General features: G+C 44.1%; 1 protein-coding gene across 1 annotated transcript; it reads left to right on the top strand.

Moving 5' to 3' along the window:
* Positions 1-610: 610 nt before the first annotated feature.
* On the top strand, positions 611-9,808 carry LOC104166536 (protein shisa-6 homolog; the record flags this gene model as incomplete). Its single annotated transcript, XM_009706499.1, has 2 exons — positions 611-736; positions 9,258-9,808. Coding segments are annotated over 2 exons (677 nt in total), but the record flags the coding sequence as incomplete, so codon positions are not given.
* Between the last annotated feature and the right edge of the window lie 2,251 nt (positions 9,809-12,059).

Consider the following 12,059-nt stretch of genomic DNA (forward strand, 5'->3'; position numbering starts at 1 on the left):
GCACCTCACAACTCCGCTTCACACTTTCCTGTGTGCAGGGGAAGCATGGACATCTGTAGAGCCCACCAGAAGCCTTGGGGCCACAGACTGGCTTTGCCCAAGAGCCTCCAGGTTCAGAGCGTTAATCAGAAATCTGGCAAAATGAGAGAGCAATTTGATTATCAAACCCAGTTAAAATAATCCCATAGACTCATTCCCATGTCTCTGAGGGTGGAAAGCACAGTTTGCTCGGGTAAAGGTAGGTGTTGCTGCCTGAACTCATGCAGGCTGCAATGGGGTCAGTCCACAGCACCATGACACAGCCCTCCATGATACGTGAGGTGACTAAGAGTCTGCCAGACCCACTGTCTAGCTGTTAGAAGAGCTGGTCAGTCCAGGTACTTCCAAGGCATCAGTTTGCTTCTCGCCATAATTGCCGTGGGCAAGGAAACAATGCCACAGGATCCATTTTTCACTGGTGCCAATTTGAATTATGTCCAACAGCCTGTCGCTGAGGCTGACTCAGATACAGCTCTTCTCCCTGCCAGAGTTTGTGGGAATGGCTTACCTCTCTCAGCTTAGTTGGTGCACACTGTATACATGCATTTCTCTGTTTTTTTTTCTTTTGCAGACAAGCCACGAATGAACAATATCCTTACTTCCGCCACCGAACCCTATGATCTGTCCTTCTCCCGGTCCTTCCAGAATCTCTCTCACCTCCCACCATCCTATGAGTCTGCAGTCAAGACAAACCCAAGTAAATATTCTTCTCTGAAGAGACTAAGTAGGTGTCAGCTCATTTCATTTCCTTTGTATCTCATTTGCTTGTAAGCCACAGTGGGCACAATGTTAAAGCAATAACCTTCTTCCCTCTGTTGTACTACCCAAGTTGGCATCTCTGATAATGATTCTTTTGACTGTCGCTTCCCATCAAGGAAGAGTATAGAGAAAGAGTCACTTCATTACTGTAAGAACACATGTGGTTATTTGCTTATTGACCTCCTTGCTGTGCTGCCTCCCACTATTCCACCTCATATCTGCTCCTGATGGAGTCATCTGAGAACCCTTTTTCTTTCTGCTGGAGTCGAGATGAGCCAGCTGGCTACCTCAGACCAGGTGAGCTCACCTCGCTGTACCCAGGGCAGATATCTCACTTTCCAGAGGGATAGCTGGAGCCAGATGACAAACTCAGACCAACAGAAAGCTGCTGAAATGGTTGGGAGCATCTATTTCAGTAAGAGCACACCTGCCTACCTTGAGCAGTGCTGCAATCTGTCATCTTTTGTGGTGTATGTGTCTGGATCTGGTCCTGACCTGTGTTGTACAATGATCTACGGTGCATCTCTAATATTTCAGCATGTTGCTCACTATCCTGTTCACACTAGTTAGTATCTGTTCTTTCTCACTGTTCTGTATATTGTATTGTTCTGCCAACTTTCCTGTAATTCTCCAGCCCATCACCTTTGCTGATGGCAAACTCTTCAGCTTTGGTGGGATTATGAAGTAAGTGATATTTGTGTGGGCAAATGCTCTGTCCAGACTGACACTAGGTTTATAGTATGTATGTTTCCATGAGCAGTTTCTTGATGCAGTCATGTATTCACACTGCCTAATTTAGAGAAATAACTTAGGTGTTTGTACTTGCAATAGCTTCATTGAGGGTAGGTGAGGATGAGGAGCAGATCCTACTTCCTTAGTCTGTATAAAAATCTGAATTCCCAATTTAGCCAGCTAAGTGAGGCATACAAAATTAAATGGCAGGGAAGCCCTTGGACTGTCCGTAAGAAATTTCTGTGGAAGATTTTTCAGAAGAGAAAATGGAATGGAAATGTTGCATATAAAAATGTCAGCCCACTCCTTAGCACTTCAACGTGGGACTTAGGTACATGTTTAACATTAAGGTAAATACATTTGATGTACTCAAAAGTAAGCATGTGCTTAACCATGTTGGACAACATATGTGAGGTATTTTGTGATTGGAGCCTGTCATCTTCCCTGTTCAGAGTGCCATGACCACAATTCAGCTTCTGCCCTGAGCTTTGGTAACATTTGGATCTCACACTCCCGACCATAAGAATTTTTCCCTCTCTGAATCCCAGTGATGAATTGTCTATGTTCTTGAGCAGCTTTGATGATACTGTCAGATATTGGAAAGTTCTTGAAATCACAGCATTGTAATATTACTGCTTTAAAATGTCCCTGTTTTGAGGTGATTATTTTCATTTCTCAGTTGAAATGAAAATTTCTCAGCACGAAAAGTATACCCTCTGGATAGCCCCGAAAACTGCTGTCTCATTTGTAATTGGTTTGCAGTGCCTGGGATTACCTGCGATACACACTTCTTATTCAGAGTCTGGGATACCTCTGTCCCAGCAGCGTTGAGAACAGGTTAGAGAAGTGCCCACCAGGAACAGCAACAATGGCTGCTCCTATCATGACGCAGGGGATGGTCAGGGCCTCTTCCAGTGAAATCTCTTTGAGCTCCATGTTAAAGTTATTGATGTATCTCACTGAAACATTAAAAAAACACAAATAAATGCTAACTGAAACTTCCACCTCTTCCACAGCCAACTTCTGGAAATGAATGTCAGATTTGAACACTATCCTCTACCTATACCTACAGTGCTTACCTGACTCACACCAAGTATAAATTCACGCACAACAAGCAATGCCATCTGAGCAATACCTTACTAAGTGATGTCTTAGCAGTCTGACCCATCAGGTGCAGAAAATTTTGCTCAGCAGTTGAAGAAAGGACAGGTCCCTACCTGCTCAACCTGCCCCTCAGTAGATCACAGATGAAGGGAGTAAGTATTGAACTCTAGCACTGCATTTCCTAGGTATTTGTCTAAAATGACAAAAATAGTCTTGTATTAAGGTGCCAAGATTAAATGTCCTCAAGAATGTGCTAAGCATATTCAGCATCCCTCTCTCGAGCTTTTCCTGACCCTCTGGATGGTTAGCATCCCTGTCCCCATTCAGAGGATACCTGACAGTCAACAGGAATCTAAGAACAAGGAGAGTTGGTCTTTGGCCATTGGCTACAGTGGGGTTCATTCATCTTCTTAACTTTTCAGCAGCATCAACTCTAGAAAAGAATCTCTGCACACTGCAATGGAAATACCAGCTATTTACCCATCAATAGCAGGTCTAGATATAGTTCAGTCATCTTTGCAAGGCACTAATCCATTCTCCCGCAAAGCAGCTGACAAATGTCAAACCAACTGCCTCACACTACATGTTTGAGTAACTAAACAAGCAGTTTCAGCTCTAAAGGTGCTAAGCACTCCATGATCCCACTGGGTTTGCATATGCTCAGCACATGTAGAGTCACTGAATCACTTTCTTTTAGCTGGTCTTCTCCAGAGCCAATGGAAAATAGGCACACAGTGCCTAGACCTTCCCTTGTAAAATTCCAGAAATATCATTTTACTATTCTATATGAAGGAGCTAAAGGCAATGCAAGATCTGGAAAAAATAGTATGTAAATACAAGGCTTTGCAAATTAATTATTAGGGTTTTATTTTTCATATTTAAAATCACTTGTTTCTAATGAACTCCCTGCCATGGTTAAAATAAATGAATGTTGTGAAGAGCTCATTAACAAACATTATATTTCTATTTGAGTAAAGCAAAAGGCATTAGATACTTTTAAAAATCTATTTCAGCTATTTGTCTGGGTTTCTTCAGGCTTGCCAGACAGCTAAAGGTCACTTATTTTCCTATAGTTAGCAGAGACAGATAGTGAAAGACAGTTTCTGCCCAAGAACACCTAAATTGAATAATCTAGGCATACTCAGAAAGAAAAAATATTTAGTGTCCCCTTGCCAGAGATGAGGAGACGGAGCTCAACAAGGGTATGCTCAGATCCACCTCACCCTACTTTAGCCATTCAGCTATCAGGCACCTTGCCTGTCTGTTTGATGCAGGCATCTCTATAATCCATGAAGGAGAGTCAGCTCCATATGAACCCTCTGAAGGTTGCAGTCTCTCAATGACACCAGAGTTGCTCTGGTAAACTACCTAGCTCTTTGCTGGATAAGTCGTCTAATTTTTGATGCCTAGAGCTTAATGAAGTACATCCCACTTAAGGAGACTCATCTAAGCAATTCGTGCAACAAGGAAGAGATGAGCTATACCTGCTACCTGCTCCTGTACATCCCTGGGGAATGTGCCCAGCTTGGGAGGGGAGATCCTCAATGCTGGATTTGCAGGGTGGGCACTCACCTCTGCTGGCATTTGACTGAGAAAGCAGCACCATGGCTTCTTCTCCTCACCATAGCTTCTTCTCCTTCCAGAATAGGGGCTTGAAGATGGTCCAGGCCTTTTAGGAGCGATAGGAAACAGGTTGCTGTCTGCGTAGAAGCCAGCCAGGGCCAGATCCCATGGAAACAGTGAGCTTTCTGCTTCCATGGCTGTTTACCTCCCCTGCTCTTACTTCAAGGCATAGACAACAGGAAGCCCATCTGGGGTTGCTACCTGTGAAGTCAGGCAGGAGGATCTCTGAGGGACAGTGTACCACCTCCATGGGAAGCCCTATGCAGCTTTGTCCTGGCAGGCTGGCACGTGGGAAGAGCAGTGGCGGGTGAGTGGGTGTGGGAACACGCAGCTGACCAAGAGCAGCTCTATCAATTCTGTCCTGCCCAGCACTCCAGGGAATCGTTGTTTCCAGCTAAGTGAGAAAGGTCAGTCAGGAAGTAAGCTAATATTTTCAGGCATATTAACACACTTGGTATTGGCTAAAGAATCTTCACAAATGACTAGGCAGCTTGAAAATGTTAAAGCCAATTAAAACAGGAGACAAGCCCAAAGAGGAAATACACTGGAACTGTAGAGTATGAAAAGCAAAGAAATTACTGTAATGGCCTTACATATATGCATGTATGCACATATTTTAACCATGTTAACATACAACCAAGGGAAGAAAAAATATCTTTGGCTTTTCTGCATTCTTTTCCCAGAAAGCCACAAATGTACCTCATTTCTCTAATTACAGTGGCAGAGGAGCTGTGCTCTGCCTTTCTATGATGGTATCTTAGACATGTTGAGGTGAGATGTGTGAGTAAGAGCACTCATTTGGGGCTCTCGCTCCAAACAGAAGAAAAAAGCTGAGGGCAAATCAGCTTATCCTAAAGCCAAGTCACATGAAGCGCTCAAGTACTTCTGAAGTTTGATGAGACCAGCCCTGGTCAATGTTCTAGAAACTGCCGAAGGAGGAAAGAAAAGGTGGGGGAAAAAAAAACAAAACCAATGAAAAAAGCCCAGAAATTGTGCAGAAAATGTGATTTCCAGTAATTCCACTTCCAAGTGTCTGAAAAACATGACTGAAACCCCAGGAGTATGAGATTGATTTTAAAAAAGAGAAATTTCTGTCAATCAATACACCAGTGATTTCTTTCTGTCTGCTCATCATTTCTGGCCTTTTGGAATCCACTTAAGACACATTTTTGAATTTATAAGCACATCCATGAAGGAGAAACATATTTGATTGTAATTTTATTTCAGCTAAAACTACAAATGTCAGTTATCATGTGATCATCAATGAAAAGATAAGGGGTAGCAGTATCAGAGCCTCACTATCCCAGTGAACTTGCTGGTGCAATGAGGATGAGAAGAATCAGACTAGATGGTTTCAAGTCCTGGAGACATTTTGATTTGAGCAAACTATGCAACTAGATATCCACATTTCCTACCCCCACTCACTGGGTGAAGTACTTGGTGCCTCTAATCTCAAAAGCCTGGAGCTGTATTTGTTTTGTTGCTTTCCCTGGGTGCAGAAACACTGTAGTTACAGAGCTGTGCTGAGCTTTGCCCTTGGCACGAAGGCATGTGTGTCATACACCACTCTCGGCCTCTCGTCAAGCTATGTTCTCTGTGACTGGTTCAGCAATGCTCATGAACTGACACCACCTTTCAAAGGCGATAGCCTATTAGATGTCTGTCTGGTGTCTACTTAAACCAGCACGGGAAACTGCCATTTCAGCTTTGATTCCTTTGAGATGGAGATGTGAAGTTTACCTACACCTGGTGTTCCCAGAATATCTGTGCCAACATCTACATGTGTCTCTCAGCATCATGAGAGGAGACAGCCCCTATGAGCTTAGAATCACCTTTGAAATTAAATCAGTTCCCTGGAAGGTTTAGCCACTGCCAGCAAAAGGCCATGCAGACTTCTAAACAGTTCACAGGGATGGAAGAGGGAAGGAAAGGATATTTTTAATGCTCCTAATTGGAAAAAAAATTTTAAGTGTAGAGCATGCTGCATTTTTTGTCTAAATTAGCAAGGAACAACTTCAGACCACTTTTAATCAGCTGGTTTTGCCACCTCGCAAGCAGACTCAGACTGCTTTAAGCCTCGCATAAGCTGGTTTAGCTCCTGCTGGTAATTACCACAGCTAGGTGTGAGCATCGAAGCACTTCTTCATTTGGGATGTTGTCTGCTTTAATTATATCTATTTAGAGCCACTTGGGCAAATCCAGCGGAACTTCTTTCATCCAGAGCATAGGCCAAGTGCCAGAGTGCTAATTGCTTAGCTCCTATTCTGCATCCAGCCTCAAGCATCATTATCAAGCCTGTGCACACTGAGTGTGTGCAAGTCTAGCTATGGCCGCATTCTAGAATAAAAGTGTCTAAAATGACTGTGGCCATATAAAATTTCCCCAGTCTCTCTCAGGCTTCCTAGAAGGTGATTTTAAAGACACAAGAGTTTGAGGTCAGGGGAGTTGCTGTCTGGCGTTTGCAATGAGATGTTCTTCCAAGAAGTTTTTGATTGCAAAAAAAGACATTCCTACAATATATACTCTGGAGACCAAATCCCATCAGCAACAAGCATGTCAGTACAGGAGAGCTCTTGGTAATCCTCACGCCTTGGTGCTGTGTGGACTGTAAAGAAGAGATTGGCAGCAACAGCGGTGCCAACAGGCTATGCATCTCAGCATACATGTTCTCAACTTGTACTTTTGGATGCTGAGACAAGGGAAGTCAACCATCCTCCTCACAGATCCTCTGGGTTATGTGGACTGTTCACAGGACTGTGAGGAGCAGGGTCCAGGAGACACTGAAGAGATTGATGAATATGTGGGAGAAAGATGGGGAAACTAGTGAGTGAGATCATCCAGCAAAGGATGCTTACAGCACTAAAGGGTTTGGCTGAAGACCTTAAGGCACCAATGTGTAACTGTTCTCTCGTGAGCAAACTTCTGGGATGTTGTCAGCGCCAGTCAAGTATCATAAGACATCGACATTTCCTCCAAAAACACTCTGCCTCATGGGTCAGCCAGCTGCTTATCTTCATTTCTTAGCCAATGTGGTGCATAAAACCTACAGATTTATGGCTATGTCTGAGGAAATAGGAAATTTCCACATCATATTTAACTACTAGGTCTGTTGAATGCCTACAGAGACTCTAAGCATCAGAAGTGGGACCATCTACCTCATCCACCTCATGATTGCCCAGACTGTCCTGCAGTAGAGCTTTGTTCTTTATCACTCAGGCACCCTCAGAAACTCCATGCATGTGAAATTTTCCTCTTCCACCATCTGATACTTTCCCATCTTACATCATCTGCTACTGAATGAAATACTGGAGCTGAGAAAATCAATGGAGTTCCTCTTTATTGTCATTATGACATATCTTTATCATACTTGTCTTATAAGCAAAAGACTTTCCAAAAGAATTTTAAGACAGATCCCAGGAGCTGACCTGGATGTATAGGAGATGATGTCTTTGCTCAACGCTTGACTCAAGACTGGTAGGGGAAGTGCATATTGGATCATGCGTGTGTGTTCCCAGCTCTGTAGTCTCTATGCCAGGCTGCTCCCATAAGGTCACTTCACAAGAAACCTTGTTTCCTCTGTAAGGTGGAGAAATTTGCTTTACCTTTCCATAAGGAATCTCCTTCCTGCACACCAGTGGGTATTGTGCTGTCTTCTCCAAGGAGAGGATGGCTACCTGCCGGGTGTCTGCGATGGGTCTCACTCTGGGGTCTTCCAAAGTTACTGATGAGCCAGAAAGGATGGGAGATGCTTTTGGACACATCAAGAAAACATCTCAAATAAAGAAATGAGGAAGAATGCTCATATAGATGATCAGCTGATCATTAAACGTGCCTCCATCCCCTGACCCACAGAGTCCAGCGTTGTGCTCTTCCACTTATGACTGTATATTTCTGGTAAGGGACTGATGTTTTGTGCTTTACACCTCTGCAACCAAAGGCGCATCATGACAGTTCACAAGCTGCACTGGGCTTGAAGCCCAAGGACCGCTAATCCTCCTTCCAGGTGGGTAATCCCAGTACCCCAATTTAAGCCATATGAACATCAAATGGGTTTACCAGAAAGTTTTTGTGTTTCTGTCGTTTTTTTTTTAAAAAAAATCTGAAATATTTGTGGAGTTGCTTCTTCAAATTACAAGTTGGTTGAATCAGGTCATTCCAGCTGCTGTAGGATTAAAGTGATATATCAGGATACATCTGCAGTAGCTGACATCCTCTCTGAGTCTGAGGCATTCATCTGAAAGCCAAAAAGAGAAGGGTGCGTGGATGGGTGTGTGCTGAGTTTCTGAGCAACAAAGAAATCATTTAAGACACAAAAGAAGCAGACTAGGCAAGAAACATTCCATGGAATAAATTATATTACATCAACCAACATGTCTGAAAAAACAGAAAATGAAACCTTAGGCAGGTGATTCAGTGACTCAGAGAGAACATCCCATGTCCACCAAACTTACTTCGTGATCACATTTACAAATATTCAAAAACAGTAATTCAAAATATGATGAGATCACTCATGGATTCCAAAGCACATCCGCATCTGAGGCCAGAAATGAGGTATGAGTTTGGAACTTGGCTGCCTCAGTTCACTTTCCCTGTGCTTTCTTTGTAAGAGTATTGTGAAGGTGACAGTTGATAATTTCTACATAACTTGCTGTTCATGTAAATCATGTAATACCATGGTCTGGACTCAACATCATATGAGGTCTGTTGTGTCATGGTGTGAGAGGGTGTGATGCATTGCACAGGGACTTACACCTGTCTGCATGCAATTTTAACTCTCTTTGTCTGCCATAAGCCCATGACGACACAACCCACACAGGGCTGATGTCTCTTTGACAGGCAGCATCCTGATATGGATGTCCATGCCCAGGCCCAGCTGCTGGTAGATGGTCCCTCAGGTCTCACCAGGAGGCTGCTCCAAGGCTGTGTGCTGTACACAGCCCCTTTTCACTCCATGGGACAGCGGTCTGACATTTCTAACTGTTCCTTTTCCTTCCCCACAGCTGACAAAGAGGCTGATGAATACTACATGAGGAGGAGACATCTACCTGACCTGGCAGCCCGGGGCACACTCCCTATCAACGTCATCAAAATGTCTCAACAGACCAACCACAGGGACAGGCCCCGCCGTCCCATCAGGGCCATGTCCCAGGACAGAGTGCTGTCTCCTGAGAGGATCATGCCAGAGGAGTTTAGCATGTCCTATGAACGGATCCTCTCAGACGAGCAGCTTCTGTCCGCAGAACGCCTCCACTCCCAAGACCCCCTACTCTCCCCGGAGCGGTCAGGGTACCCCGAGCAGTCTATGTCGCGGGCATTGTCACACACAGATGTCTTTGTATCAACACCCGTCTTGGATCGCTACAGGATGACAAAAATGCACTCCCATCCTAGTGCCTCAAATAACTTGTACAATACCTTAGGTATGAACCCAACCTCTGCCAAGCGCCAAGCATTCGCCTCCCGACGGCACAACACGGTAGAACAACTGCATTATATTCCAGGACATCACCATCACTACCGCACAGCGAGCAAAACAGAGGTGACTGTTTGATATGACCTCGTGCATTGTAGATACTCATTAAGGACTGGGGTGGCCACAGCACCCTATACTGCAGTGGCCTTACAGGCCAAGATAACCTCTAATAACTCAGTGTCTGAAAAGACTTCTCTGACAGTCCCATCCATGTTGTTGTTTTTAAAGCCACCCCTTCATCAGTGACATAAGAAGAACCCAAGCAAGCAAATAGACGATAGTGAGGGATAATAGAGGAAATTTCCTGACGTGCACCAGTTTCTGTCAAAGAAAGCCATAATAGTAGATAGCTCCTTCCAAGGGCTCACTTGCATTATCTCATTGGTTTTATGAATTTAGGACTTTTCATTTGCTACAAGTAGAAGAAGTCTCATGCAGCCCAAGACAGAGAGGAGGAAATGCAGCACTCCATCCTGATGGGAAGGGGCCCTGTTCTTGGTCCTCAGGTCAACCCTCATGTTTGGCCTTTCTATAGCAAGTAGGTAAGCTTCTGGCTGCTGGGGATCACCTCCAGACCTCTCGATATCAGCCAGCCTGCATACATCTGTTCTTCATCACCCTTGGAGCGAATTCAAGGGCAGACTTTCCTAGGGGACTGGCAGATCTAAGGACAAGAATAGCCTGACTGAGAAATAAAATATTAGTTTATATTAAATATACTCATAAGATAAAAACATACTAGTGCCTACAAATCGCCTGCTCTCTCAGTGTAGGAAGTAGTGGGGTTGATGTGTTCAATAAGCACAAATATGCCGAAATGCTTGTTAGACCCTTTTCTCCACTCATTCTAGTATCTTTGTGTCTCCAGCATGTAAATAGGAAGGAGGAATGGGGTTTCTCTTCCTCCAGCTTCTTGCCACTGCTACACCAGAATTCGTTCAGCTTCGAACTGCTGACCTGTGCTGGGGGAAGTCCTGACTCCACTGAGATCCCTGCAAGGCAAGGCTACTACATGTTTCACCAAGCCTGGATTTCTCCCCAGAAGTTTATTTTCCTGATAGCGTTTTCCACTGGCCCAATTCCCCTGTTTCTGAACATATCTTCTCCTCTCAGTTACAACCTAGAACTCCATATGTAGCAAATCTTTTTCTAGCCCTTAGCAGAAGCACAAAGCTGAGGGTGCCTGTCTACCAAAAAGTAAGTTGATATTTTTCTGCGATTTTCTCTCCATGTAATGGCCCCCCAAGAAAACCTTCCAAATTCCAATTCCACTAAGTATCAATCCTAACCATGAAGACAATTACATTTCATGCATATAAATTATATAACCAGCATAATTATAATAAATGGGCATGTTGTATATCTGATATAATGCTAATTAGATACTGTACATCTGTAAAATTTTTAAAATGTAGACTCGTGGGTCCAGAATTTTTGAGGGTTTTATCTTTAGTTTTCTAGCAGACTGGGCTTTGCTTTGTTTTTTGTTGGTTTTGGTTTTTTTTATTTTTCATTGTATTTCTGTTCCTATCCAAATCTGCAGAACTAACTCACCCTAAAACATACTTCTGCGGCCAGGAAAGGGTCTCAGAGTTTTTGAAGGCCAGCCAGACCCACTGCTGTAACTATTAGTGCTGGACAGTGTCCAGCACTCACCGTCATGGTGTGCACTCAAAGCCCTACCACATGCACACACCCATGCTGCCAATTCGAATGACAGGCATGCTCCCTCCTCCAGGTGAAATGATGACTGACTTCAGGCTGTAAACACATTCCCATACAGTACTTCTCTCTCCATGTCCTGCATTCCCACAGCAAGTCTTTTTCTACACGGCTCTTCACTAAACTTCATTTAAATTAGCTCTGCGCTTCTCCCTCCCCTCAAATACCTCCCACCTCCTGGTCTTAATGACGTTCCCAGCTCAAAATATTGGTCCTGTAGCATACAGTGATTGTAGGTTGTTGTGAGTCTGAGTCTTGTGTGGAGGCTTACAACGCAGCACCAGGTTTCTCTGGTGCAGGGTAGGCAGGAGGAACATGTCATCTTCCCCTGGTGGGATTTACAGATAGGCCTCGGTAGGGTGGCCATGTGGTCTTTCTCTTTCCCAGACTGTCCTGGGTCTGCTGGTCCTAGGTCATGAGCTTTCTTCTGCCTCGCCTGATGAAGACTGTTCAGAAAGGACTCCATCTGTGAGAAGTATTGGGGCTTTGTTTGACGGAAACTGAGCTGGGAAGGAATAAATAAGAGTCTCCATGGTTCAAATTGTCATTATGATGCAGCCTTGGGCAAAATCATTCTGGGCAACAACAAGAATTGTCTATAGATCAG

Source organism: Cariama cristata, unplaced genomic scaffold (genome assembly GCF_000690535.1).
Source record: "Cariama cristata isolate BGI_N322 unplaced genomic scaffold, ASM69053v1 scaffold4878, whole genome shotgun sequence".
NCBI lineage: Eukaryota > Metazoa > Chordata > Aves > Cariamiformes > Cariamidae > Cariama > Cariama cristata.